The 27110-nt window shown below is 57.6% G+C and overlaps 10 protein-coding genes across 10 annotated transcripts; 7 read left to right on the forward strand and 3 right to left on the reverse strand.

Annotated features, from left to right (window-relative positions):
- Positions 1-900: 900 nt before the first annotated feature.
- Positions 901-1683, forward strand: GUITHDRAFT_73949 (hypothetical protein; the record flags this gene model as incomplete). The annotated part of the gene is made up of 1 exon (XM_005829343.1): positions 901-1683. A coding segment is annotated over one exon (783 nt), but the record flags the coding sequence as incomplete, so codon positions are not given.
- Positions 1684-2386: 703 nt separating this feature from the next.
- GUITHDRAFT_111699 (hypothetical protein) lies at positions 2387-4966 on the reverse strand (the record flags this gene model as incomplete). Its single annotated transcript, XM_005829344.1, has 11 exons — positions 2387-2446; positions 2548-2615; positions 2662-2693; positions 2810-2862; positions 2910-2969; positions 3030-3092; positions 3378-3434; positions 3480-3612; positions 3679-4079; positions 4702-4795; positions 4863-4966. 11 exons carry the CDS (start codon positions 4964-4966, stop codon positions 2387-2389), a joined length of 1125 nt encoding a protein of 374 aa, XP_005829401.1.
- Positions 4967-7742: 2776 nt separating this feature from the next.
- On the forward strand, positions 7743-9493 carry GUITHDRAFT_141351 (hypothetical protein; the record flags this gene model as incomplete). Its single annotated transcript, XM_005829345.1, has 4 exons — positions 7743-7793; positions 8063-8248; positions 8415-8615; positions 8867-9493. The coding sequence occupies 4 exons, from the start codon at positions 7743-7745 to the stop codon at positions 9491-9493; spliced, it is 1065 nt and encodes a 354-aa protein (XP_005829402.1).
- Positions 9494-9577: 84 nt separating this feature from the next.
- Positions 9578-12017, reverse strand: GUITHDRAFT_111701 (hypothetical protein; the record flags this gene model as incomplete). The annotated part of the gene is made up of 7 exons (XM_005829346.1): positions 9578-10363; positions 10495-10894; positions 11108-11147; positions 11356-11428; positions 11599-11697; positions 11742-11811; positions 11866-12017. The coding sequence occupies 7 exons, from the start codon at positions 12015-12017 to the stop codon at positions 9578-9580; spliced, it is 1620 nt and encodes a 539-aa protein (XP_005829403.1).
- A 1825-nt stretch (positions 12018-13842) lies between these two features.
- Positions 13843-14497, forward strand: GUITHDRAFT_49558 (hypothetical protein; the record flags this gene model as incomplete). Its single annotated transcript, XM_005829347.1, has 4 exons — positions 13843-13923; positions 14125-14178; positions 14227-14322; positions 14411-14497. Coding segments are annotated over 4 exons (318 nt in total), but the record flags the coding sequence as incomplete, so codon positions are not given.
- A 229-nt stretch (positions 14498-14726) lies between these two features.
- Positions 14727-15067, forward strand: GUITHDRAFT_73969 (hypothetical protein; the record flags this gene model as incomplete). Its single annotated transcript, XM_005829348.1, has 2 exons — positions 14727-14807; positions 14852-15067. Coding segments are annotated over 2 exons (297 nt in total), but the record flags the coding sequence as incomplete, so codon positions are not given.
- Positions 15068-15795: 728 nt separating this feature from the next.
- On the forward strand, positions 15796-18287 carry GUITHDRAFT_141354 (hypothetical protein; the record flags this gene model as incomplete). Its single annotated transcript, XM_005829349.1, has 10 exons — positions 15796-15844; positions 15888-16159; positions 16201-16470; positions 16674-16756; positions 16832-16895; positions 17097-17196; positions 17498-17564; positions 17759-17789; positions 18013-18070; positions 18208-18287. 10 exons carry the CDS (start codon positions 15796-15798, stop codon positions 18285-18287), a joined length of 1074 nt encoding a protein of 357 aa, XP_005829406.1.
- Positions 18288-18643: 356 nt separating this feature from the next.
- On the reverse strand, positions 18644-22248 carry GUITHDRAFT_141355 (hypothetical protein; the record flags this gene model as incomplete). The annotated part of the gene is made up of 11 exons (XM_005829350.1): positions 18644-18702; positions 18726-18951; positions 19057-19109; positions 19213-19262; positions 20284-20402; positions 20749-20807; positions 20836-20896; positions 21541-21633; positions 21763-21817; positions 21865-21887; positions 22024-22248. 11 exons carry the CDS (start codon positions 22246-22248, stop codon positions 18644-18646), a joined length of 1023 nt encoding a protein of 340 aa, XP_005829407.1.
- A 545-nt stretch (positions 22249-22793) lies between these two features.
- Positions 22794-24479, forward strand: GUITHDRAFT_158145 (hypothetical protein; the record flags this gene model as incomplete). Its single annotated transcript, XM_005829351.1, has 5 exons — positions 22794-22816; positions 22979-24028; positions 24128-24205; positions 24269-24350; positions 24420-24479. 5 exons carry the CDS (start codon positions 22794-22796, stop codon positions 24477-24479), a joined length of 1293 nt encoding a protein of 430 aa, XP_005829408.1.
- Positions 24480-24669: 190 nt separating this feature from the next.
- Positions 24670-26695, forward strand: GUITHDRAFT_164176 (hypothetical protein; the record flags this gene model as incomplete). The annotated part of the gene is made up of 7 exons (XM_005829352.1): positions 24670-24689; positions 24975-25359; positions 25749-25791; positions 25935-26044; positions 26147-26211; positions 26366-26449; positions 26624-26695. Exons 2-7 carry the CDS (start codon positions 25026-25028, stop codon positions 26693-26695), a joined length of 708 nt encoding a protein of 235 aa, XP_005829409.1. The 5' UTR covers positions 24670-24689; positions 24975-25025.
- Positions 26696-27110: the final 415 nt, after the last annotated feature.

The following is a 27110-nucleotide window of genomic DNA, read 5'->3' on the forward strand; positions in this document are numbered from 1 at the left end:
TGCCCGGGTCGGGCCCCGGCAGGGCTCAGGGTCATAGTGGAGATGTGGTCTCAAAAGCTCAACGATGCCTGCTGCGGTCATGGAGGAGGGAGGGAAGGAAGAGGAGGAGTAAGAGCGAAGGCAGCATGCATGGCGCATCCAGCTGACAGGACAAGGAGCAAAGGAAGCGCGAGGAGCAGAGCAGAAACAACATGGCGTGAGAGAACAGGGCTTGATAGAGAAAGAGGGAGAAATTAACTGCTTTGAGGTGGTGAAGCACAAGAATCCTAGCCCATCGACTCGTAGACGCCCGAGTTCTCGTGAAGGAGAAGCAAAGGGGAAGTACAAAAGCGATGAGGGAAGGAGGGTCAAGCAGCTGACGGAGCATCTGACTAGAACTGGAGGAGCAGAGGGTGGCAGAAGCATACCAAGAAGATGATGGCACCATTAGCGCTATCAACATTTTCCAGGCTGCTCTGCGCTCCCGGAAACTGACAACTCTTCATGCAGATGAAAGCGCATCTTCCGTGTGATGAGGAGGACCTTGAGAGGCCGAGGCAGCGATCGACAGGTCATACGCGTCAGAGCAGTGAAGCAGGTCGGCATCATCTGAGTAGAGCGGTGTTGTTGGATGTTTCCTTCCTCCGTCAGATCATTAGGCACTGGCCGTCAGATTCGGTAGTCTGCTGTCTCCGTGTCTGCCGTCTCTTCTTGCAGGAGCTTGTGAAGGCTCCCCGCGTGCTGTTGCAGCCCATGTCGAGCCCGGGGCTGGAGGTCAGGGCTCCCAGCCTCAAGTTTCTGCGGCAGTTCACAGGGGAGATAGAGCTCAAGTCCATCTGGAGCCAGAAGGAAGGCCTTGCCATGATCGAGTGGGTTCAGACGGCCGTGGGAGGGGGTTGGAAGGGGCCGACTGCCTTTCGGATGAACAGCAACACCCTGTGCGAGGCTGGAGCTGCGCGGCTTGCAAACGTACTGCCTCTCTGCACGCTAGTGAAGGAGCTAGATGTGGGAGACAACTTCTTCGGGCCGGCCGGGGCTGGTCTGCTGTCTAAAGCTCTTCCCTTGTGCCCCATCCTGACGCACCTGATGATGCGGCAGGACGAGATCGGGCCGCAGGGCGTGCAGTACCTCGTTGACGTGCTCCCTCTCTGTGCCGTGCTGGAGCATCTCGACTTGAACAGCAACTGCATCGAAGACCATGGCGTCGCTCTGCTCGCATCTTGCCTCGACCGATGTGCTTCCCTCGCCCACCTGGACCTCAGCAACAACTCCATCGAGAACGTGGGAGCCGCTTGGCTGTCGGGCGCTCTCAGCAGATGCCCGTCCCTCAAGATGCTGGTCTTGCGGGGAAACGGGATGGGACGAGAAGGAGCCGCGAGCCTGTCGCAGGCGTTTGTGCATTGCAAGTCGTTGGAGCACGTGGATCTTGGTTTCAACGACATCGGGGATGAGGGTTTGCTTGCTGTTTGCAAGGCGGCGGTGATGGGCAGCTGTCTGAGAGAGCTCAACCTTGAGAGCAACAGCCTCACACACGTTGGCGCCTCGAGCCTCGCCAACACGGTAGCCTGCGTCGAGAGGATCCGAAACGTGAACCTGCGGGGAAACTCGATAGGGAACGGGGGAGTCAGCGGGCTGGTGCAGGCCCTGATGACGAGGACGGAGAAGTTCGTTTGCGACGCTCGAGAGAACGGGATCACAGACGACTGCAGCATCATCATCCAAGGGATCCTCAAGCACAAGCCTCAGGTGAGGCTCAGCTTGGATCCCTTGCTCGATACCGCCGGCAGCGCCGAGATGAAATCTTGCTCTCTCGCCGATGGACCGGCGGGAATGAGTCTATTGCGAGGCAACGCCGTGTCAGGCGAGGAGGCGCATGCAGTGCCAGACGTGCGACTTTTATGGAGTAGCAACGGATTCACATCGGGGCCAGGCAGCATGGAGGGCAGGAGCGAGCCGTCAGCTCAGAGCTCAGCTGCTGCTGCTGCTCCTCCCATCTCTCACCATGTCGTTGCTGGAGACCTGCCATTCTCCCAGAGCCACGGGGAACTGCTCATGTCCTGTCAAGGCTCTTCCTCCTTCCCCGCCTGTGCCATGACACCTCCTGCTCCGCTGCTTCCACAGGGTATTGGTCTGCTGCCGCTCGGAGTCGGAGTGGTCCCAGGGTTTCTGATGCAGCAGGGTAACGCGTTGGCGTTGGCTCAGATGGTTGCGAGCACGCAGGCAGGCGCGTCCATACCAGGGAGCAACGAGTCTTGCTCCGGGCCCGTCAACGAAGCGAGCAGAGGCCACTGGCAGGATCGATGAGAAGAAGCGTAGGAGGAGGAAGCAGAGGCTGAGCTCTTCTTCCCTCGTGTTCTTCTTTTAAGAAAGTTGCGCCCTGCTCCCCATCTCGCATCGATTCCCCTGGTTATCTCCTCACGAGCTCCGCAATTCCTCTCGCGATCTCCACGAGGACATCGAAGCATCGCTGGAGGATGGTGAGCAAAGCATCATCATCATCATCATCATCATCATCATCATCATCATCATCATCATCATCATCATTAGCTGCAGCAGCAGCAGGTGTACCTGGCACATAAACACCCACGGGATGATGCCAATCGCCCCCTCCTCGTGAGCAGGGAAGCTGAAGATCCCTGAGGAAGCGCGTCAGAGGAGGAGGAGGGTGACGCTCAAATAGACCAGCGAAGGGCCACAGCATGTCCTTAGGCAGTCTGCATCCACTCGTAAGCGTTCCCCTCCCTCCCTTCCCACTACTCGCCCCGCTCTCCCCCCATTCTTCTCTCCCCCTCATCCTCCCCCCTCCTTGCTCTTCCTCTCTCCGTCTCACTTGTGCATAGGGGTAGCCCAGAACATGATGACCAGCACAGCTGGGATGATGACCTGAGAGGAGCGAGTGAGTGAGACTGACAGGGCGAGGACTGAAGGACCTCCAGCAGAGAATGCACAAAGTTTCTGTTGTGCGAATTGCTCACGCTTCTTAAACTTTCCTGAATTCCGAGTGACGAAGAGGAGGACGAGAAGAAGAAGGAGGCGGGGAAGGGAGGAACCTTCAATTCCTTGAGTCTCATTTCCATCTGATCAATCTGTCGCTTCATCTTTGAGGCCTTGACCTGCAGTAGCCGAGTGAAGAAAGTGGCAGAGGGGATGGAAGGAGAAAGGGATAGAAGGAGAAGGGGATAGAAGGAGAAAGGGATAGAAGGAGAAGGGGATAGAAGGAGAAAGGGATGGAAGGAGAAGGGGATAGAAGGAGAAGGGGATAGAAGGAGAAGGGGATAGAAGGAGAAGGGGATAGAAGGAGAAGGGGATAGAAGGAGAAGGGGATGGAAGGAGAAGGGGAAGGAGAAGGGGATGGAAGGAGAAGGGATCGGAGCAGAAAAGGGACGATAGAGGCTCACGAAGTTATCTGGAGTATCCAATGCCTTGTGCTGCTGTTTCATGCTCTTAATTTCTTCCTGTTCACATCTCAGAGTAAACACGGGAGCAGTGAGAGTGCTGACCGACAGCTCGACGGCTTCGTCCACCTTTGCAGTCTTCAGGCTCGGCCATATCGCCTCCAGCACCGCAACTGCCCCCTTCGACCCCACAACCAGCGCCATGGCGATCGCCGCCATGGCGACCATGGCGAGATGACTAAAACATTTCAGTCAAAAGATGCGAAAATGAAGGACGGTGAGGAAGAGGAAGTTTTAAACGAACCGCCCCCGCCGCCGATCATGCTCCAGCTCCTGCTCCAGCTCCTGCTCCTGCTCCAGCTCCTGCTCCTGCTCCTGCTCCAGCTCCAGCTCCTGCTCCTGCTCCTGCTCCTGCTCATGCTCCAGCTCCTGCTCCTGCTCCTGCTCCTGCTCCTGCTCCTGCTCCAGCTCCTGCTCCAGCTCCTGCTCCAGCTCCTGCTCCAGCTCCTGCTCCAGCTCCCGCTCCTGCTCCAGCTCCTGCTCCAGCTCCTGCTCCTGCTCCAGCTCCAGCTCCTGCTCCAGCTCCTGCTCCTGCTCCTGCTCCTGTTCCTGCTCCTGCTCCTGCTCCTGCTCCTGCTGCTGCTGCTGCTGCTGCTGCTGCTCCAGCTCCAGCTCCAGCTCCTGCTCCTGCTCCTGCTCCTGCTCCTGCTCCAGCTCCTAATCCTGCTCCTACTGCTGCTGCTGCTGCTGCTCCAGCTCCTGCTCCTGCTCCTGCTCCAGCTCCAGCTCCAGCTCCAGCTCCTGCTCCTGCTCCTGCTCCTGCTCCAGCTCCAGCTCCTGCTCCAGCTCCAGCTCCTGCTGCTGCTCCTGCTCCTGCTCCAGCTCCAGCTCCAGCTCCTAATCCTGCTTCTGAACATTCCTCCCCCCTTCGTCCTCCTGGTCTCGAACAAGATCGTTATCGCGATGATCTCCTTTTGCTCACAGTAGCTCGAGCATCACAATACGACATCCTTCTCCTCGTCCCTCTCTCTTGCTGCTGCTTTTCAATCATCATGCGTCCTCTGCTTCCTCCCCGACTTCTGACTTGCGCGAGTTTAGATTCCCTTCCTCCCATCTTTCCGCGACCTGCAAATCCCGAGGACCTTGTGGCAGCAGCACCTGCCCACAGAGCAGGTGCACGAGGAGGAAGATGGAGGGTGGGCGGGAAGGAGGAGGGAGCTGAGGTCTGGACAGAGTTCGACTATGTCGACGATATAGCAGAGGAGCCGCGAGTGAACGAGCTCGTGGGGGCTCCAGGTTCTGAGCTACCTCCCCGTTGTCGCCTCACTTGCTGCAAGAATTCCTGGGATACCATCGCCTGAGCACGCGCAGCCCGGAGGAGAGCCGCTGTGTGGTGAGCGATGGTGAGGGAGAGGCGCAGGCTGAGGTTGGAGCAAGGTCGACAACCAGCTCGAGCTGCGGCTGGAGAAGGTGGAGGAAGGAGAGCACCCGAGATACGCGCTCTTCTCCGAGCTTACCAAGTTTGCTCCCTCATCCCCGTAGCATCTGGTGAGGTTGCTGCAGTCAACAGGATAGACAAGCCCACATGACATGGGTGCCCTCCATGAAGGATGGAGCTGGAGACGTCAAGCTGGTCCGTTAATTCCCTGCTCCTTCCGTGTGATCATCAGCTCCTGCTCCTTTCGCATCGTCATAGCCCGTCTCCTCCTCAACCTCCTCCTCAACCTCCTCCTCAGTCACTCATTGTCTAATCTTATTGAAGTCTCTTCGTTGTCATCACATCGGTCCGTTCCGTCTTCGACTCCTCAGGTCGGTCATCTGCTCCTTCTTCCTTCTTTCATCTCCTCATCTGCTCCTTCTTGTTTCATCTCCTCACAGGCACAAACTCATTCCCATCGCTGCTGGCGCGCAAGATCGCGTGTCTTGGTCGGAGGATCTCGAAGAGAGAAACTTCATGGTTTAAATCTCCTATGCTCATACTCCACCTCTTGTTCTCCCCAGGCTCCCTCCCTCCCTGCCCCCCCCCCTATCTCACTTTGGCATTCATTGGTTAATGTGCTGCAGGCGGTCGCCGTAGCTGTCGACAGGCCGCATGCTCCCCAGCAGTGGCTATCGGTTCCCTCAAGGTGAAGCCACGTTGCTCCTTCCTGCGCCTTTCACGCCTGCAGCAGGAGGGCGACAGTCCTTCCCGCCATGGAGGTCGGCGAGCACGTCGAGCTCTGGCTGAGCACGAGAAACGTCGCGCGAGAGGTGAGGGGAGGAAGCTGGTGCCCCTCACTTATCCTCGCTCAGCGTCTCGTCATCGGAGCAGACGCTTCGGATCAGGTCGCCTCCTCCTCTCTTCGGCTCTTCTCCCCTCATCTCGTTCTGCCCCAGCTGGACGTGACCCTCAGACACGAGCTTCTCTCCTCCTCCTCCTCCTCCTCCTGCACCTCCTCGCTCCCTGCCAGCTCATCACCAGCGGCATGGAATCATGAGGTGCCTGCTTGTGACGTGCGGGCGGGTGGTGAGTGGACGGCAGGTGGCGATCGGAGAGGAGGAGGAGCAGTGGTACTGGTCCGCAGCCCTCGACATTCTTCGGCTCGGTGACCTCCTCGTGCTCCACGTGTCCTCCCTGCCTCAACGCTCCGTCAGGGGCCATTGAACGACACGCCTCCCTCCCTCTCAACTGGGCCAGGAAACGGGTGAACTCCAACCTGCCTGCTTCGCCCCATCCCTCCCGCTCCTCCGCTCCTCCGCTCCTCCCCCCCTTCACGCCTCCTGCCCTCACACATCCCATCTCCTGCAGAGCTGGGGAGGAGCTCTTCGTCCAGAGGCTCACACCAAGACGAGGAGAGGACGAGCCATCGCGGTCGGAGACTACCAGGTCCGTCTGAGTTGGGAGGAGGGGAGGGGATGCGAGGCATATGAACGTCCGGGACGGGCAGGTGGAAGTGAAGGAGCGGCTGGCGACTCTCTCGACTCTGGGGGTTCTCTTTCGTTTGGAGCACGAGGGCTCCTCGACTCAGCCAGAGGAGGAGGAGGAGGATGAGAGAAATTTCAATGCACGGGAGCGATCCATCTCCTCTAGCTACCCCATCCTCGACCTCAACGTTCTCCTACGCATCTCCCGCCGCAAGCTTGAGGTCTGCATGCTGCTTGCCGACGTCTCGTGAACTCGTCTTGCAGGAACAGGAGGAAGAGAATGCGTGGGATGAGCTTCTCGACAACTTGTAATGAGATGAGAGATCATGTATATTGATAAACAAGAGCAGGATAACATCTCTCTAGAGATGTTGAGAAAGCTTGCAAATAGCACGAGAAAAGAGCAAGACATCGGTAAAGATGAGGTAAAGATGAGGTAAAGATGAGAGGTACAACGGAAGGAGCGGAGGAAAGAAACAGGGGTCAAAGATAACATATATACTCTGTTCGCCCTCACTCTTATTTGCTCACCTTTGCACATACCTGTCACCTATAGGCGCTCTTACCTGAGAACGAGGAGGCTGGTTGTCTCTTGCTCAGCGCATGCGTGCAGCCTCAGGCTTACTTCGCCACTTTTCTTCCTGCCATCGCATCGGAGCCGCCAAGGGCTCGACAACGTGATGATTGGGTTACCAAAGGCCTCATCATCTACCAGCAGATCAGACACACGCCATCCGTCCTGCCCCTCCTCCCCTTCACACCCTGGAGCCCCCACCTTGCCTCAACTCCTCGCTCTGCCATCATTCTTCTAACTACTCGTCCCTGCCCCTGCCCCTGCCCCTGCCCCTGCCCCTGCCCCTGCCCCTGCCCCTGCCCCTGCCCCTGCCCCTGCCCCTGCCCCTGCCCCTGCCCCTGCCCCTGCCCCTGCCCCTGCCCCTGCTCCTGCTGCTCCTGATCCAGCTCCTGCTGCTGCTGCTGCTGCTGCTCCTGCCATTCTTACCGGCGGCATCGCATGCGCCGATCATGCCGTCACGTCTAACCTATAAGGGTGGGGTATTATAGGCCTAGATGGGAGGGGTACTTAGGAAGGGTAGGTAGTTGATGGAGGATTTGAGGGTGAGGGGTTCGGTTGGGGTTCACGTCAGTTACGAGTAGGTGGAGGTTCGATCAGGGGGTAGGGTCATAACCAGGTAAAATGAGGGTACTTAATTGATATAGAAGGGGTGGGGGTAGGGAGGTGTGTGGGTTTTTTATGCCTATGGGGTGCTAGATTGGTTGACAACGTTTGTACCAGGAAGGTATTGAGGAGGTGGGTCAATGGTAATGATGGGGTGGGGGTCCATGGTAAAGGGGTTGTGAACCATCTAAATATGTGGAGATAAACGGGTAGGGGTACTTACATGGCAGGGTAGGGGTATTGGAAGTTTCGCTGAGGAGGGTGGGGTGAAAAGGGAAATCGCTTTCATGGTGGCTCTCGGAGATCTGACGGCGCCCAAGCCGATAAGAATGGAGACGGTGAGAGGAGGAGGAGGAAGAAGAGGAGAAGGAGAAGATAGACGATCCAGCAGGCTGAGGAAAAGCAAGAGCAGATGGGAAAGAAAAGTAGGGTTAAGAACGGGATACGATGAGGCGGAATAAAGTAGATGGGGAGTAGGACGATAATGAAAGAGCAGGGGTTACAGGGCATAAGCTGATTCATCTCGAAGTAGAGATGTGAGCAATCCACAAGACGATTGAGCAGAGCATATCACTTGTTTCTTTCGTTTGCTGAACATGTCGAGCAGAGCTCTCTAGATTCGTTTCTCGAGATGTTGCTTCAGGCGTTGAAGCAGCAGGAGGCAGACATGGCAGACATGCGGACAACCAACAAGAAGCTTGCAGCTGAGGTCGACGAGCTCAAATCCCAAGTGAAAGCTTCAGGAGGAGGAGAAATGTTGAAGGAGCTCAAAGGCCTTAGCAGCCGCTTCAAGGTTTCTATCTCCTTCTTCCTGCTCCCCCCTCCCCTCCCCTCCCCTCCCCTCCCTCCCTCCCTCCCTCCCTCGCTCCTCGCTCGCTCTCCATCCTCCATGTCACTTCTGGTACCCGTCTGTCGCTTTTCGTCTCCTGTTGGTCTCGGCGCTGCTCACATTCTGACAGGACCTGGAGGCTCGGCTGGTGATTGTGGAGCAGGGGATGGAGAACAAGGCGGACGCTTCTCAGCTGCAGGAAGTGAAGGAGGCGGCGGAGCGTGCAGAGCGATCGCTGATGGAACTCTCCACTGAGTTCACGGGGTTCAAGAGCGATCTGATGAAGACCATCAAGGGATTGGAGGGACGAGTTTCTGCCTTACAGTCTCAGGTCAATCCTGATCCCTTCGCTTCTTCCTCAACCTCGTCCTTCCTGCTGCCTCCTCTTCGTTGCTCCTCTTCCTGACCTCTCCTTTTACTCCTCCTTGTCGTTCTTGCTTTTAGCTCAGTCCTTTCCTTTCCTCCATCGACATCTTGTCCTTTTCTTTGTGCTGCTCTCCTCCTCTCCCTCCTCCTACTCCTCTCCCTCCTCCTCCTCCGTCTCGTTGGTCCTTCTCCTCCCACCATGTGACAGGGTCCCAGGTGGCCGAACAGATCAATCATCTCGCAGACTCCAAGGCGAACAAGGCGGAGGTGACGGAGATGGGGAGGAGGACGGAGAGTCTGGGGAAGGTGTGCGACAGCAACACGGAGGCAGTGGAGGAGATGAAGAGGAGGATGGATGAGTTCCTGCAAGGCATCGACTCGAAGATCGAGATGAAGGCGGACAGAGACAGTCTCAACAACAAGATCACCCGCGTGGAAGTGGACGACCTTCTCTCCTCCCTCTCCTCCCTCTTCTCCGAGAAGCAGCGCAAGAACAGCAAGGATCTGCAGGACGTGCGCGACGACCTCGACGTTCTCCTCACCATGGTCATGCAAGACGCCAACGTGGCTGCTGGCATGCTCAAGTGCCTGTCCTGCGAGAAACCGGTCCTCCTTCACCGCCCGGGGCCTCCGCCGGGGAGCGGGAGGGAGCCAGTCATCACTCAGGGGACGGACGGCATGATGTACCGAGCGGCCAAGGAGGCGGAGTACAGCCCGCAGTGGACCTCGAGTGGGTTGGGGAGACGATCTGAGAGCCCAGTGAAGACGAGGATGGACAGCCCGCAGAAACCGTCGGGGAGGATAAGACCAGCGTCAGCCAAAGTCCGATCCTCCGTCTCTTAAAGCATGTCAACTCCTCCTCCTGCTCCTCCTGATCCTCCTGCTCGTCCTGCTCCTCCTCGCGTCTGTTCTCTCCTGCTCTTCCCGCTACTCATCAGGAGGGACTGCTCCTCCTTCTTCTACTCCCTCCTCCTGTTCCGGTCTGTCTTCGTTCGCGCTCATCGCCTCCTCCTGCTTCTCCCGGTGACTCCTTCTCTCCTTGAGCTTCTCGTCAGCATCGGCGAGGAGATGCGGCGAGAAGTTGTTCCCCTTCCAAGTCACCAGCCGTAGCGAGGAGGAGGAGGCGACTGCTCGCGCCACAGCAGCCGCCTGCTCCTCCTCCATGCAGTTGTAGGAGATGTCGACGCTCGTGAGGGTGGGGCACCGCAGCGCCTTCTCCAGCTCCTCTCCTCCTACGCTCCCGACTGAGTTCCAGCCCAGCAGGAGGGCCTGCAGGCTGCTGTTGCGAGCGATGCCCTCCACCAGGAGTCCAGCTGCCTCCCCTCGGTAACCGTTCCAGCTGAGGTCCAGCTCGACAAGGGCGGAGCTGATGCTGAGCATGGCAGCGAGGGCGCGGGCGCTTGCGGTCATGGGGGACGATGGAAGCTGCTTGCCTGCGTTGCCTGCCAGGTTGAGAGACCGGAGTTGCTGCCCAGCAGCGACTGCGTCTGCGATGCAAGCGAGGGAGGCGTCGCCGAGGCTGTTATTGGCGAGGGAGAGGGAGAGGAGGGAGGAGGAGGTGGGAGAGGAGGAGGGAAGGAGTAGGCGGCAGATGGAGGAAGCAGCAGAGGTGTCGGTGAACTTGGCGGAGGGAGCCGGCCAGGGCTGAAGCATTTTGAAGGGGCGGGAGAGCTGCGCGGGAATGATCACGTCCTCCATGAAGGAGAGGTCCTCCTACACGCGCATCAGTGAGGAGAGGAGAGAATAAGCGGAGGAAGACAGGAGGAGATGGAGAAGCAAGAAGAGGAAGAGGTGGAGAAGCAAGAGGAGGAGGAGGAGGAGGAGGAGGAGGAGGAGGAGAAAACCTTGTATTCTATCATCACATCTCCGATATTGTTCCCGTCCAACACCAGCTTTCTAATCGCGTTTCTGCTCTCCATGATCGCAGAGCACAGCAGTATCGTCCCCTTGGCTCGCAGATCGTTGTCCCCCAGGTCCAGGTCCACCAGCCAGCAGCAGGAGGCGATCGCTGCTGCTATGGACCGCACGCTCTTGGCGCTGGGATGTATCCTCCCGCGTACCCTCAGGCTCCCGTCCTCCGGATGCTCCAGGAAAGCGCTGCAGGGAGCCGTTCCCATGGACAAGCAGGTGCGCAGGTAGCTGCGGATACTCTCCTTCACCTCCCTCGTCGTCTTGCTCCCTCCCTCCTCCTCCTCCCTCCTTTCGCCCTCCTCCTCCAGCAGCCTCAGTCGCTCAGTCCAGTACCTGTGACTGTGTTATCATCCCCTTCCCACCCACACTCGCTTTACTCGATCCCCTCCTGCTCCTCCTGCTCCTCCTGCTCCTCCTGCTCCTCCTCTGCGTTCATTGCCTTTCTAGCTGAAGATGCAGCCGAAACGCCTGGCAAGATGAAAAGTATGAGGACGCATCAGCTTGGGAGCGGAGGCGAACCTCTAGAGCTCCACGCTTCGCCTCTACCTCCATCCCTTCCCGTGTCCCTGACTGTCTGCCAAGACCCCTGTCCGTTCTTGTCAGCTAGCAAGAGCAGCCAAAGCAGCAAGAGCAGCAAGAGCACAAAGAGGAGGAGGAGGAGGAGGAGGAGGATACCCTTCCGTTGGATCCCCAAAGATCCTTGATGTCCTCCTCTGGCGTTCTAACCCGCTCATTCTGCATGCTCCTCCTCATCCTGTCCACCAGATCTTTCTTCCTGCCGCTGGTGCTCAGACCTCTTTTTCGCAGCTCGATCTCAAGTTGGAAGATCGTCATGCTCCTCAGACTAGTCTCACTCTCCGGCTCCTCCTGCTCAAGTTGTCAAACTCCAAAGGAGACCGAAACAGTATCCTCTTTCCCCTCCCCCCTTTCCCCCCTCTCCTCCCCTTGCATCTCATTTCCTCGTCTCCCTGCTCTTTCCCTCCTCCTCCTCCCTCCTCTTCGACCCTCCCTCACGCCATGGGCACGGCAGCGCTCACAGCTGTGCTCTCCTGCTGGGCCGGCGAGCCATGGAGGGCCTTGAGGGAGAGCTCGAGCTTGTCTTGGTGGAAGTCGCTGAGGAAGTGCTGCTGCAAGATCTGCTCACGTCTCAGAGCCGGTCGAGCTCGCCGTCCTCCTCCACCTCCTCATTGATGAAGTTGCGGTCGCAAACTTTGCACACAGCGTGTCCGATGCCTCGAGGAGCGTAGTACCTTGCCTGAGGTCAGGAGAGGACAGCGAGTCAGCAGGAAGAGGAGAGATGGTACCTATCCCATTCAGCGTTCTCCCACACAGGCTTGGAAGGCATGTACTCCTCGAGCCTGTCCTTCCTCCTGCTCGTGAACGCGATGACCCTTTTCGTCGGCTGCCTTGTCGGCTTCGCGATGACCCGATGAGTGGGGGGATGCAACCAAGTCATCGTCAAGGGTACTGCAGGCTTGTCAGGAGGAGGAGGAGGAGGAGGAGGAAGGGGGGGAGGGGGAAGAGTGTGAGAGGGAGAAGGAAGCAGGTCGCTCACAGCAGTACTGATTGGGTGACACGTGCTGTCGGGGAGACACAGCCGAGGATGTGCCTGGCGAGCTCTGCAAGGTACATGAGAGAGAGGAGGGGAGAGGGGGAGGGAGGGAGGGAGGGAGGGGGAGAGAAATGAGACAGAGGAAGGAGGATGCCTGTCTCAGTATCATGCTTTCAATTGTTCTCGCCACCACCTGCTGAGCAAGTTCAAGTCAGCGCTGATCGAATGCCTTCTGGTCAATTCTGCTACCTTGGAGACTCGACGGCGCAGGGACGCTGGTACCATGGCATGGGAGAGCTGTCTCCGTATCTCATCCCTTTGAACTGGTAGCTCGTCTGCGCTCTTCTCATCTCCTAGCGCGCCTGCTTCCTCTTTCCCTCCCCCTAGCCCTCCTGAAAGCTTTCGGCTGAGCCCTGACAGTGTCTCGGGTACAGAGTCTCCCAGCCTGACGATGCGCCGGCCTTCCAGGTCATCTTCTTTCCTCCTCCCGTCCCTCCTCTTCTCTCTCTCTTCCCCCTTCCCTCTCTCCCTCCTCTCCCCCCTCCCTCCCTTCTCTCTCGCCCTCCTCTCCTCCTCCTCCCCCTTCATCCCGGCATGACGGCTTCAACTGCCAGTGCCATGACGCGAGTTTGACAACTGCTCGATGCCCCGCTTCCCCGCGCATGTCATATCATCCCCCTCATCCACTCACCCTCATCCCCGCTCAACCCTCGCTTACCTCGCTGACTCTGAGGCTGACTCGCCTGCTGACCAGCGGGGGGACTCAAGGCCAGGCGCAAAGATGGTGCTGGCATGGCAGCTCATGCGCGTGTCGCTCCTCCTCCCTCCTCCCAGCCCTCTCGCTCCGAGCAGCTTTCAGTCCTCCTTCCTCCTCCCTCCTCCTCTCAGCCTGCACCATCCTAGGCACTTCAAGGCTCCTGCCTCGCTTGCGTCCCGCTCGAAGGGCAGGTCGGGCAGGATCCTGGATCTGCGGCCACCTTGTGATGACTCTGATGCAGGCGCTCAGCCCCTGGTCTCACGGCCCTCAAGAGCAGCGGAGAAGCAACACCGCTGTCAGACATCGAGCCGTTCCACCTCTACAAAGAAGATGGTGATCAACCCCTGGACACGTGAGCAGGAGAAATGTGAGAGTGGCGTTAGGTTCGCTCCTTCCTCTCCCGGAGGGTTGGAAGAAGCAGGGATCGTACGCATGTTTCAACAAGTATGCCTCATGTGCTTGCCGTCCCAGGTCGTCTCTCACCTCCTTTGTTCTGATAGGAACGATGAGCTGCAGTATGTGGCAATGTCCCGACTGGTGCTGCGACGTGGGACAACCTTTCCTGTCATGCTCATTGAGATACAGGTGTACAACAGCATTCAGAATCATCTTCAGATGCTCTCCAGCTCAGAGTTCAGCTCTGTCAAGGTGGTCACCTGGTACGCGCTCGACAGCCTCCTCCGAGGAAGCTGACGGCGGCTGGTGACCAGGGACAACCCGACCAAGGAGGACATGGAGGGGGCAGCGACGAGCTGGATCTCAAGCCACATCGATGCTTACGGGGCAGCTCCGCCAGGGAACACGCGAGAGGTGAGGCAGGGGGGGAAGTGAGCGGGGGCTGACTCTCGCGTAAGGTTGAGATCTGGCGAAAGAAGGCGGCTGAGGTGCGAAGGCAGAAGCCCAACGTCGAGGTGAGGGAGAAGAGCCAGGCGGGAACGTTGCTGAGCGAGGCTGCAGTTTGAGGCTGGAAGCACGGAAGATCAGGCGCCAGCTCAGATCAGGAGCATAATCGATCGTTACCCGATCGTGTTGTTCATGAAGGGAACTAGACAGGTTCGAACGACTTGCCTTTCTGTCCCTGCAGCATCCGAACCTTATCATCTTGATTGTTACCATTATCATCATGCTCTGTTGTCCGTTGTCATTCCTTGCTCTGAGTTGCTCTCAACTCAAAGTCTCTTCTTCTCTCTCAAACTCAAAGTCTCTTCTTCTCTCTCCTTCCACTCGGCCTTCACAGCTCTAATCAACCACCAGGCCCCGCAGTGCGGCTTCTCCGACGCAACTGTCGCCCTCCTGGATCAGCTGCAGGTCGTCTCGTCGAGTTCGGATCGAGCTGGGCAATGACGTGTCAGGCAGGTGGACTACGAGTGTATCGACTGTCTGGATGAGGAACGGAACCCGGGCTTGAGGGAGGCGATCAAAGTCTTCTCGGAATGGCCGACGATTCCGCAGGTTGGAGGAGGAGGAGGAGGAGGAGGAGGAGGAGGAGGAGGAGGAGGAGGAAGCGCGGAGAGGAGCTGAGCAGCTGAGTACACTTCAGCTGTACGTTGGATCGGAGTTCATCGGAGGAGCAGACATTTGCCGCGACATGGCGGAGGCAGGAGAGCTGCAGGACGTGATCGAGAAGGAGCTGCAGGCCCGGCGCATGCGCTCCAAGTCGTTCGTCACTCGCTCGCCCGAAGACATCTGGGATCTGATGACAAAGTCGCCCGACGTCACGTTGTCTTTCCTCCCCCCCTTCCTCTGCATCTTACTCGAGCTCAGGTTCGTTGACTGCCGCACGGAGCAGGAGTACGACAATGGCCGAGTCAAGGCAGGTTGACGCCATCGAGTCCCGTTGCTGAATGTGAGAGCAGGGAGCTGTAAACGTCCCTGCCTTCCTCGATACCCCGCAGGGGCGGCTGCCTGTACGCGAGGACTTCCTCAAGAGGATGCTGGTAAGCCCAGCAGCTGCTCTCGCCCCTGCCGACCATGCTTGCAGCAAAAGTTTCCGGACAAGAACTCCAAGATCGTTGTGGGTTGCCAACGAGGGATTCGGAGCGCCGAAGCTGCTTCCTGGCTGTGCGAGGTTGGGTACACTAACATCGTCAACCAGGATGGAGGGTGCGAGGCAGCTCAGGCTCCCCGACTGATGCTGACGGCCTTGTGCAGGTTTTCCTACTGGGTCACGAAGAAAGATCTGCCAACGGAGGCGTGAGGAGAGAGGAGGAGGAGCTCCAGTGATCGTAGAAACGAAACGAAAAGAAAGTTGCTCTCGCTCCATATCGCCCTCATAGCACGTATGACTCGAGCAAGGAAGGGGAGAGCTGGACGAAGGGAAGGGTAGGAGGGCGGGGAAGGGGAGATAGGAAGAAGGGGGCGGGATGGTAAATGGTAAGAGGAAAGGGAGAGAAGGAGGGAGAGAGAGGAAGAGGGGGAGATAAATGTATGGGATGGGGATGAGAGTGGTAGAAGGAGCAGGAGGAAGATGGGGAGGGAGGGGGAGGGAGGGGGAGGGAGCGAGCAGGAGGTGTACGAGGGCAGAGGGGCAAGGACACAAAAGGGATGACCGAGGTGCGGAGGGGTTCGTGAGAGGGTCGATCGATGAGACGGGACATATAAAGAGTTTGTATTCTTTTTTTACTCCGTCCTCTTCGAAACTTTTTGCCCTCCCTTCTGCCGCACCCGCACCCGCTACATCCTCCTCCTCCTCTACCTCCTCCTCCACTTCCCTTCCCTTCTCCCCTTCCCCTTCTATCTCTCCGTCCCCTTACCCCCTCCCCTCCACACCTCCACCGCAGTCTCCCTCTGCCCCTCCCCCCCCCTTCCTCCATGCTACTACTCTTCCTCGCCTTCCTCGCACTTCCCTCCCATGCCGCTTGCTTCTCTCCTACTCTCCTCCTCCCCAGGTCATGTGCTTGCAGGTCCTCCTCCTCTCCTCTTGCCATGGCGTCCATGAGCGAGGCAGGCGGCAGCTTGAGGACGTTCTATGCAGGTAGAGGAGCGTCAGGGGAGGAGGGGCTGAGCGCCAGCTGCAGGAGACGTCTTGATGCAGTCAGGGAGGATGCTGGCTGGGGTCGAGCTGGTGTACGAGGTGCACGGGGAGATGAACGAGGACAAGTCCAACGTCATCCTTCACCCGACCTCCTTCGGCGCCTCCCACTCGGACTTGCGGTACAGGATCGGGGAGGGCGGAAAGTTCACCCTCGACACCAGCCAGCACTGCGTGATCGTATGCAACCTCCTCGGTAATGGTGTCTCCTCCTCTCCCTCCTCCTCCTCCTCCCTGCGACCGGCGCCGACCCTCGAGGTACCCGCGAGGAAGCGATCCGTTCGCTGACTTGGAACGAGGACTGGGCATGGCCGAGCATGTACGACAACGTGAAGTTGATGAGAAGGCTGATCAAGGAGGAGCTGAAACTGTCTTGTCCCCTCGCGATGATCTTCGGATACTCGATGGGAGCCATGGCGGCTCTCCACTTCGCTTCTCTCTTCCCCTCCGACGTTGAGCGAGTGGCGGCGGTGTGTGGGGTGGCCTGCACGTCAGACTACAACAAGGTGTTCCTGTCCTCCCTGCGGGAGGGTCTTTGTGCTGATGGAGCGTGGGATGAGGAGAAGAAGGTGAGGGAGGGAGAGGGAGGAGGAGGAGATTTCGATTCGCGAGGAGAGTCGGTAGAGTCGGGAGGAGTTGGGGAGAGACAAGGAGGTGAAGATTGTGAGGAAGACGAGGACGAGGACGAGGACGAGGACGAGGACGAGGACGAGGACGAGGAGGGGGGGTTGGGAGGGTGGATACAGTGGAGGAGGCTGACGTGTTTGGATAGATGTTCACTTGTAAGCCTGTACGAGGGCTGAGAGCCTTCGGTTCCATCTATGCAGGATGGGGACTGAGCCCAAGTTTCTACAGGTAAGAGGAGGGTGGGAAGGGGAAGGGACCGTGAAAGGAGGAGACGACGGAGTGGGAAGATGAGGAAGCTGGTAGGAACAAGGAGTTTGCGTCGCCGTCTGTCGGAGACTTCAGGAGCCTGGAGGACTTCGTTGAGAGGGTAAGAAGAGAAGTGCTGAGAAGGAGCAGGAGCAGGAGCAGGAGAGGTGGGGAGGAGCAGGAGCAGGAGCAGGAGCAGGAGCAGGAGCAGCAGCAGGAGCAGGAGCAGCAGCAGCAGCAGCAGCAGCAGCAGCAGCAGGAGCAGGAGCAGGAGAGGTGGGGAGGAGCAGGAGGATGAGGATGGAGCTGACGATTTTTGGAGGGATATGTTGAGGGTTTTCAAGGGTGCGAACCTCACGACCTGCTGGCCATGTTGCACACTTGGTACACGGGAGACATCGGAAACAATGACATGTTCCTAGGTACTGAGTAGATATGTTCCTCCGCTCCTCTCTCCTCGTTCCTTCCTACCTGTCTTCTCGTTCCCTCCTGCTTCCTTTCCTCCCTTCCCCTGCTCTCTCTTTCGCTCCCTCATCCTGTCTTGTTCTCGTTCTTAAATGTTCTCTTCCCCTTCCTCCTCCACTCTCCTGGTTGCCTTCTCGATCCCTTTCCGTGCTCCTTCTCCTCCTCTCCTCCATTCCTCTTTCTTTCACTTCTCGATTCCTCCTCTTCTCGTGCTTCCCCTTACTTCTCTTGGATGCTTAACTCTAACTTGATCTACAGGCGACAGGAGAAAAGCTTTTAAAGCGATTCAGGCACGCGTCTGCTACATGCCATGCGAAACTGACAGGTAGAGCGAGGGAGGGAGCGAGGGAGGGAGCGAGGAGCGAGGAAGAGCATGATGATGATGATGATGATGATGATGATGATGATGATGATGAGGAGGAGGAGGAGGAGGAGGAGGAGGAGGAGGGAAGGAAGATGATGGTGATGGCGAGGAAGAGGATGGGGGCATCTTAATGCGAGTGACTTCTATGGTTGCAGATATTTCACTGTCGAAGACGCCGCCCATGAGGTGAGAAACTAATCTGAGAGTGGAAGCTGAGAAAACTAGAAGCCCGAGAAAGAAGGAGTTGGAGAGAGTGGAGGACGAGGATATGGACGAGGACGAGGACGAGGACGAGGGAGAGGGAGAGGGAGAGGGAGAGGGAGAGGGAGAGGGAGAGGGAGAGGGAGAGGGAGAGGGAGAGGGAGAGGAGGAGGACGCTTGTGTAGGCTGACGTGGATCAAACTTTCAGGTCGAGCTCGTCGACAAGGCGGAGCTGAGGGTGATGCCATTCAGCTGGGGTCATCGAGGTGCCACTACGATCTCCTGCTCCTGCTCCTGCTCCTGCTCCTGCTCCTGCTCCTGCTCCTGCTCCTGCTCCTGCCCCTGCCCCTGCCCCTCCTGCCGACGCTTCACTTGCTGCTGCTGGGGCTGACCTTGAAGGCAGCTGGGGATCCTCATCGGCGGGGACAGGAGGAGCAGGACAAGTGGATCACCAAACAAGTGAAGGAAATGCTGGAGACGTGAGAGGGAGATAGGAGGAGGAGGAAAGGAGGAGGGGGAGGAGGAGGAGGGGGAGGAGCTCGAGGCGTTGAGGAGGGATGAGAAGGGGAGCGAAAGGGGCAGGACAGGAAGAAAAGGGAAGGGAGGACCGGTTACATTCCATGAAACATCGCGCTCTAATGTTCGGTCCCCGCCGTCTTTTATTTTGTCTTCCTGCTCCTCCTCACGCAGCACCGGAAGGCCCTCGTTCCCCACTCCGAGGAAGCAGACTGAAGGAGTCCAGTTAGGGAAGGACGAGGACGAGGACGAGGACGATGAGCAGCAGCAGCAGCAGCAGCAGCAGCAGCAGCAGCAGCAGCAGCAGGAAGCAGAAGGACATTTCACCTTGAGAGGAACTGGAAGTTGAGGAAGACATAACCCTTGCTTCCGCTGGGAGCACCTGATGACAACGATCAAACCCACCAATCCCCCATGCCCCTGCTCCTGCCCCTGCCCCTGCCCCATCCCATGCCCCTGCCCCTGCCCCTGCCCCTGCCCCTGCCCCTGCCCCTGCCCCTGCCCCTGCCCCTGCCCCAACTCCAGCTGCTCCTGCCCCTGCCCCTGCTGCTACAACTCCTACTGCTCCTGCTCTCGCTTCCCTGTTCCTCTTCTTCTTCTTACATGCAGAGTCTTTGAGGCCACCAGCTTCCTGCAAGACTATCACGAGTGCAAGCGAGGAGGGAGAGGAGGAGGAGGAGGACGAGAAGCAGCAGCAGCAGCAGCAGCAGGTAGCCATTCAAAGAACGGGAAGGACCTGAATGAGTTTGTTCGCATCCTTGAGCTTGTGGAAGGGAACGTACGGCCATGCTGAACAAACGTGATGAGTGAGGAAGAAAGAGAAGGAGGGAGGGAGGGAGGGAGGGAGGGAGGGAGGGAGGGAGGGAGGGAGGGAGGGAGGGAGAGGTTCTACCATGGTGCTCAAAGTGATAAGGCATTTGCCATGCCATCTTCCTGTAAAACCTGAGGGAGAAATTCAATCTTCTTTCTTCTTCTCCTCTCCCTCCTCCCTATCATTCCCTCTCTCGATCCGCTCCTACACCTCCCTATCCCATCCTTCCTCCTTCCTCGTCTCGCTCCTCCCTCCTCTCGCTCCTCCCTCCTCTCAGACCAGTTGGTGGACATGGTCCGAGTGTTCTCCAGTACGTTGGGGTTTTGGTGGCATCCTCTAGTGCGGACGTGAGATGAAGCGTAAGGAGGAGGAGGAGGGGGGAGGAGGATAGGAAGGAAGTGTAACGAAGAGGAGGAGGGTGGAGTAAGATAGGGAGGAAGTGAAGAGAGGAGGAGGAGGAGGAGGACAGGGGAGAGGAGGGAAAGGCACAGAGGAGCTTGCCTGTGTTCAGCAAAGAGGTAGAAGCGAAGAAAGGGCTGCATGGCTGTGAGGAGAGGGAAATGCGTCGGCGAGCCCAACCTGTCCGAGGAGAGAGGGAAGAACCCAGAAAGTGACGAGAGCTGGAGGAGAAGAGAAATATGAGCAGAGAGAAGGAGAGAAGATGTCGTAGGTGTAAGAGCAAGGAAAAAGGGAAGACGATCATGAGCAGGAGCAGGAGCAGGGGCAGGGGCAGGGGCAGGAGGAGGATGAGGAGGAGGAGGAGGAGGAGAAGCAGGAGGGGCAGGGGCAGGAAGGGAGATGGGAGGGTGACCTTGTCCGATAGCAGGGAACGAAAGCCCTACCGCCACCGCGAGCATGTAGAGGAGAAGGTAGACCCTCGCCTCGTTCGCTACCTGCTGGAGAGCTCTGGACAGGAGAGCTAAGACAGAGGGAGGAAGGAAGCGAAGATGACGGGAGGAGGAGGGAGAAAGAAGAGGGGGGAAGGGGGAGGGGGAAAGACAAGAGGAGGATAGGACGAGAGGAGGAGAGGACGAGAGGAGGATGAGAGGTGGGGAAAGGAGAAGGAGGAGGAGGAGGATTAGGGGAGGGAAGAGGAGGGGAAGGAGGGCGAAGCAGGGAAGGAGGAAGGGAGGACGGAGGAGAGGAGCTCACTTGGGGTTGGCGAGGTAGTGCTCGTGCGCCTGCTTCTTTCCCAGCGCATGCATGATGGTGGTGGAGGAAGCGTCGAACCAGAATGGAAGCCCGGAGATGTAGAGCACGTACCCGGGCCACTGAGGAGGAGGAGATCCTCAGAAGTGAACAAGAGGAGGATGAAGAGGGAGGGATGGCGACAGCAAGGGGGAGGAAGGAGAAGACAAAGAGAGGAGCAAGGAAGAGCGGGTGCAGAACAAAATGACAAGGCAAGGGGAGAGAAGGAGCAGGAGCAGGAGCAGGAGCAGGAGCAGGAGCAGGAGCAGGAGCAGGAGCAGGAGCAGGATAAGATCCGGATGCAGGGGGGGGGGGGGTTAAATACGAGAAGGAGGAAGAGGAAGAGGAAGAGAAGGACGACGAAGAGGAGGAAGAGGAGGAAGAGGAGGAAGAGGAGGAAGAGGAAGAAGAGGAGGCGTCTGTGCTTACTGTGGAAACATCCATATCAAGCGCTGACGGCTGTAGCTCGCTGTCTTTCTCCACGTTCCCTTCCTCATCAAGTCAGTCCCAGCTGACCTCCAGCACTTGGACCTGTGAACTTGTGGTGGGCCCAGTGGTAGTAGAAGTAGTGAAGTGCCTGAAGGAGAGTTAGGTGAAGAGAGAGGGAGAGGGAGAGGGAGAGGAGGGAGAGGGAGAGGGAGAGGGAGAGGGAGAGGGGGAGGGAGAGGGAGAGGGAGAGGGAGAGGGAGCGGGAGAGGGAGAGGGAGCGGGAGAGGGAGAGGGAGAGGGAGAGGGAGAGGGAGAGGGGAATCGAAGAGCGGGAGACAACGAATGGAAGGGAGTGAAAGAGAGGATGCAAGGAAGACAACGATGGGAGGAGAAGGTGCGGAGGAGGCTGAGGGATGGGAGTGAAGTGAGAAGGGAGCAGGTGACGCTCCGAACCGGTCGGAGGCAGAGAAAGCCCGCGATGTGCATGACGCAGTCGTTGAGGAGGCGGGAACGGAAGGCGGAACGATGGACGGTCTCTGCCGCAGGTTGAGCAGGAAACAAAGACAAAGCCTTGAGCCGTGAGACAGGGAGAGGGTTGAGCGCGAGCTTTCTGGAGGAAAAGAGGAGAAAGAGAGCAGGAGCAGGAGCAGGAGCAGGAGCGGGAGCGGGAGCGGGAGCGGGAGCAGGAGCAGGATCAGGAGCAGGAGCAGGAGCAGGAGCAGGAGCAGGAGCAGGAGGTGGTCAACCATGGAGAGCCATGAAGATGAATGAGCAAACGAACGCCATGCTCACTATCCCTATCAACTTGAGACTCGCCATGCCCAGCACGTCCCCTGCTGCCGTCACGCCCGCGCACACGGCGTAACATGCTACATGCCAGGCGACCTGACAAGATACTCATAAGAAGAAATGAGAGGAGGGAGGAGGGAGGAGGGAGGAGGGAGGAGGGAGGAGGGAAGAGGGAGGAGGCAAGAGGGAGGAGGCAGGAGGGGAAGGAAGAAGAAGAAGAAGGACCTGGAGGAGCCCTTGTCTGTCGGAGGTTTGCTTCACGAGCTCAGTGATCTTCGTTCTGCTGCAAAGTCAAGAGGATTCTCAACAGGAGAAGAGCAGCTCAACCTGGGAACCAGCTTGTCGAGAGTCTGGAGAGGAGCAGCGAACAACCCCAAGAGCGGCAAGGAAACACAATCATCAGGGGCTAGCGATGAAGGGGCAGAGGTAGGAGGGAAGGGAAGGGGAGGAAGGGGAGAGGAGAGAGAGGTGCAGCATCGTCATCACCTCGATGGAGTCGATGGGATTTGCATCTCCCTTGTCAAACTGAGATGAATCCAACGAGACTGACATCCTGGGGATACACCCCCGTCGGGCAGAACACATGCCTCCCCTCCATCGAGCAAGGTGAGTTGAGGGGAGCTTCCTCGTGGGGGTGGGAGAGTAGATGGGAGTGAAGCCGTGGCATGAGAGGGCGAGGAAAGAGACGAGAAAGGGTCTTGCCAGGACCATTCCTATGGATCACTGCAGGGAATTATGTTAGCTCACGAAGAACTCTGTGCTGAAAAGTGTCATGTGCATGAGAGCCATACTCTCAACTCTTGTCTTACTGCCTACGCTGACAATACCTGACTGTCTCTTCCTTCATCTCTCCCTTCCTCCTCCTCCTCCTCCTCCTCCTCCTCCCCCTCTACTCCTCCACCTCTTCCCCTTCCTTCCCCTTCCCTTTGCTCTGAGACTCGGACGCTGCTCTTCAAAAACGAGTCGTTTCGTTTCTTCTTAAAACATTAGTTTTAATTTGAGTTTCTGAAGAGTCACAAGATCCCGTCGGTTCAATCACACGATGTTTCACTGCGATCCACCACCACCTCGAATTCGACTACCCCTACCCCCTCTTATATAATTATATTACCCCTCCATTGATCTGATATTCTTCAACCCCTACCCCCCATTTTAGATGCCAGGAAAAGACACGAAATCGTAGCTGAAGCTCCGCCCCCGCCCCCTTGTTAAGGATCTGCACATGTCAGGCGAACATGCGGGCAGATGATCGCTGAATGACGCTGCTCCTGTCTGCCATGTCCCTTCCTCGACCTTCCATGGCCCATCTGTATGCCCGTCCATTGTTTCCTCCTAGGATCCCTTGCCGATCCTCACAGGGGTGCAGCTCAGAGACAGCAGCCCCTGTCCGGAGGCGATGCATTCAGTCAAGGTCTTTATCAACAACGGGAGGGAAGGAAAGCTTCGGGGACGCTGTCAAGAAGACGGGGGTACAATCTGTTCTCTTCTCATGGACCGACCTGTTTGGTGTGATGAGGAGCAAGCTTGTTCCGGTTTCCAAGGCCGACGCCATGAGCAAGTCTGGGGCAGGCTTCGCTGGGCATGCTGCCCATCTCGACTATCCTCCCTCGAGTGGTGACGTCCTGGCGATTCCTGACCCGAGCTCGCTCATCGTGCTGCCGTGGAACCACAAGATAGCGTGGGTCGCGTGCGATCTCTTCATGAAGGAGGAGCCGCTGGAACAATGTCCGAGACTGGCGCTAAAGAGATCGATGAAGAGGGTGAAGGAAGAGACGAAACTCACCATGAAGACCGGTGTGGAGCTCGAATTTCATCTGCTCTCCCCTGACGACCCGAGGAAGCTTGCGGATGCCTCGGACAGGAGCAAGAAGCCCTGCTACTCCATCGAGCCTCTCATGCAGCAGAAAGACTTCATCGTCGACATGCAGCAGTACATGGAGAGTCTCGGGTGGAATCCTTATCAGGCGGATCACGAGGACTCGATCGGGCAGTTTGAGATCAACTGGGAGTACGACGATGCCCTGGTAACGGCGGACAGGCACGCTTTCTTCAAGTGGATGGCAAAGGAGGTAGCGAAGAAGCACGGTATGAGGGTCACCTTCATGCCCAAGCCCTTCACGAACCTAACGGGCAACTCGGCTCACGTGCACATCACGATGCACGAGGAGGACGGGAGCAATGCCTTCAAAGCTCGAGGAAGCAACGGAGGTGTCCTGGGGCTCAGTGAGATTGGCCTGCACTTCTGCGGAGGTCTGCTTGAGACGGCTCAAGACATCTGCTGCTTCACCAACCCTACCATCAACTCCTTCAAGAGAATCAACGCTCCTCCTCCCTCCTCGGGCTCCTCCTGGTCTCCGAGCTCCATCTCCTGGACGGGCAACAACCGCACTCACATGATCCGAGTCCCCGACGCTCCCCGGCTCGAAGTTCGACTCCCAGACTCGAGCTCGAACCCCTACCTCATGCCAGCTGCCCTGCTGCTTGCTGGTCTGTGCTCTTTGTGCTTCTTTGTGGCTCGATGCTGACCCCCTCCCCCTCCCCCCTCCAGGTGCGCGGGGGATGCGACAAAGGATCGACCCAGGTCACCCAGCATGTCCAACGTGTACGACAATGTGCAAGAGCAGAAGAAGATGCGGCAGCTCCCGTTGAACCTGCTGGATGCACTGAGGTGTTTTGAATCGATTTCTGACAAAACTTGATCGTCCTTGGACTCATGACGTTGATTTCGAAGGAACTTGGAACAGAACGAGACTTTGCAATCGGATATGGGAAAGGAACTTTGCCGAGGGTACATCAAGCTGAGGATGGAGCAGGTGATGCCTTCTCTTCTTCCCTGTCTCGTTCCTCGCTCCTCTTTCCTCGCCATGACGTCTGCTCGTCAGTGGCAGGAGTACTCGCGCTCCATGACGGCATGGGAGCTTGAAAATACCATGGACGTCTAGACAGATAGTTTACTCAATGTCAATTTGAAAATAAAATTTGGAAATTTTGGGTTTTGATTTAATATTTGAAACCTTGGTATCGTTGTTGAAGGTGTATATTTGAAAATAATGATGAAAATAATGTTGAAATTCTGAGAGTAATGTTCAAATATTGCAAGAAAAAAATCCAATTTGGTTTCTGACGAATATCCTTTTCCTCCTGTCATCATGGTGATGATGCAATCATGGCGAACCTCCTCCTCCTCCCCCTGATCCTGCTTCTCCTCTGCTTCTCCTCTGCTGCCTCCTCTGCTGCCTCCTCTGCTGCCTCCTTTGCTTCCTCCTCTGCTTCCTCCTCTGCTCCCCTTCCTGGCACAATATTCCATATACACCTCGTCGAAACTTCTTGATTCACCACTCTCGCTCTCCTCCTCTCTCGTCTTCAACGAGCACCATACTTTCGCTGCTGCTCCTCCCTCCCTCTGCATCCGACTCTCCTCTCTGACTGTGAGTCAGGATGTTGCGGTAACAGCACGCTGGGAGGATCTGCTCTTGTGACCTTGGGGGATGGCAAGGCTACGGCCCTTTCCTCCCTCGCATGGCGCGTGGCTGCTTGCTGGAGCATGCATACTCATAGCCGCTACCTGCTCCGGGGTGCCGCTCGGGAGTGAGGGAGAGGTGGTGCAGCAGTACCACAAGAACCTGGAGCTGCTGCGAACGCACAAGGCGCTGTTTCCATTGGAGGAGGAGGACGGAGACATGCTAGACGTCTTCGAGGATCGGATGGACCAGGCGCCGACGCGCAACGACGGGGAGAGGAGGGGAGAGGAGAGCAGCGGCAAGACTTCTATCTGGTGGGTTAGTGTGAATACCATACTGATGGCGATAGCAAGTGGCTTCGGTGAGACTTCATTTCTGCTATCATCCCCTCCCCTCCTCCTTCCTCCCTCCTCCCCTATTCTCCATCCCACTCCTTCCCTCCCCCTCCTCCCTCCTTTCTTACCCGTCCAAGTCTCGTCTTCTTCATCGGCTCTAGAGGTTCACTTCCCTCCAGGCGCACTTCCCTTCTTCTTCGTTCGCTCCATCGATCGTCGATGGCTTGGTAATTCACCTTCCCTCCCCTCCCCTCCCCTTCCCTCCCCTTCCCTTCCCTTCCTCCCTCCCCTCCCCTTCCCTCCCTCCCCTTCTCTCTCCTTCTCTCCCCTCTCCTTGCTCCTCCCCCTCCTCTGCTTCTCCTTGTCCTTTCTTTCCTCTTCTCCTTCTCTGGCTTCTCATTCTTCTCACCTAAAGGAATCGCCAACGCACTTGCGTCCGGAGTGATGCTGGCAGCAAGGTGACCTCTCCTCCTCCTGTTTCAGAGATCCTTCCTTTCTTTCTTCCTCGCTCCTCTCTCCTCCTCTTTCAACCTCTCTTCCTACTACTACTGATCCTCTTCCTCTCTCCTCCTCTCCCCTGCTCCGGCTCATGAGCATGCAGCTTTGGGCTGATCTACGAGGGTCTGGATGGATCGCATGCGGCAAGCAATCTCCCGCGACTGATCGTCGGCCTCCTCCTCGGACTAATCTTTATCGTCGCTTCTCAGAAAGGTTTCTACTCCCTCCCTCCCCTCCCTCCCCTCCCTCCCCTCCCTCCCTCCCTTCCTTCCTTTCTCTGTTGCCCATCATCCTCCTTGCCTGATGAAGCGGCAGCGGTGGACGGGCACGAGATCTCTATGGGTCAACTTCAAGGGATGGACGCGAAGAAAGCGATGATGGTGAGGAAGAGAAGCGAAGAGGACGAGGAGGATCAAAGGAAGAGGCAACACAGAAGAGGCAGGCAGGCAGGCAAGGAAGGGAGGAAGAACGAAGAGAGAGGAGGAGGAAACGAGGACAGGGAGGATGAGCGAGGAGGGCATGACAGGGGAGCAGGTGATGGGGATCATGACACTTCATTCCTTCTCGGAGGGTTTGGGGGTTGGCGTGAGCTACGGGGGGAGTAATGGGAGCCGTCAGGTACTTGCTGATGTATCATCATCACCACCACATATCATCATCATCATCATCATCATCATCATCATCATCATCATCAACATCATCATCATCATCATTCTCCAATGCTCCCATTTCGTTCCTCTTCATTCTTCCCCTTCTTCTAGCTCCTGATTCGCTCCTCTCTCTCTTCGTCAGGGTATGGTGACCACGTGGGCGATCGCGCTGCACAACATCCCCGAAGGCCTTGCGGTGAGGGAGCGAGGATGAGCCATGGAAGCAGGAGGAGGAGGGATTGGCAACCGGGGTTCGCTCAATTTGAGCAGCAGCAGCAGCAGCAGCAGCAGCAGCAGCAGCAGCAGCAGCAGCAGCAGCAGCAGCAGCAGCAGCAGCAGCAGCAGGATTTGACACGTCTGATGCAGGTGGCTCTGGTGGCAATTCCAAGGGGGGAAAGCAAGTGGCGGGCAGCAGCATGGGCAGGTAGGGGGAGAGAGGGAGGAGGCTGGGGCTCAAGAGGAATGGGAGGGAGGGAGGGAGGAGGACGGGGAAGGGGAGGAGGAGTACTGACAGCATCGTAGTCTTCTCGAGTTTGCCTCAGCCCATTGTAGCAATTCCGGCTTACATGTTCGTGGAGTGGTTCTCCTTCGTCCTCCCTGTTGGACTTGGTACCTCCTCCTCCTCCACC

This window comes from Guillardia theta (assembly GCF_000315625.1).
Source record: "Guillardia theta CCMP2712 unplaced genomic scaffold GUITHscaffold_53, whole genome shotgun sequence".
Lineage (NCBI taxonomy): Eukaryota > Cryptophyceae > Pyrenomonadales > Geminigeraceae > Guillardia > Guillardia theta.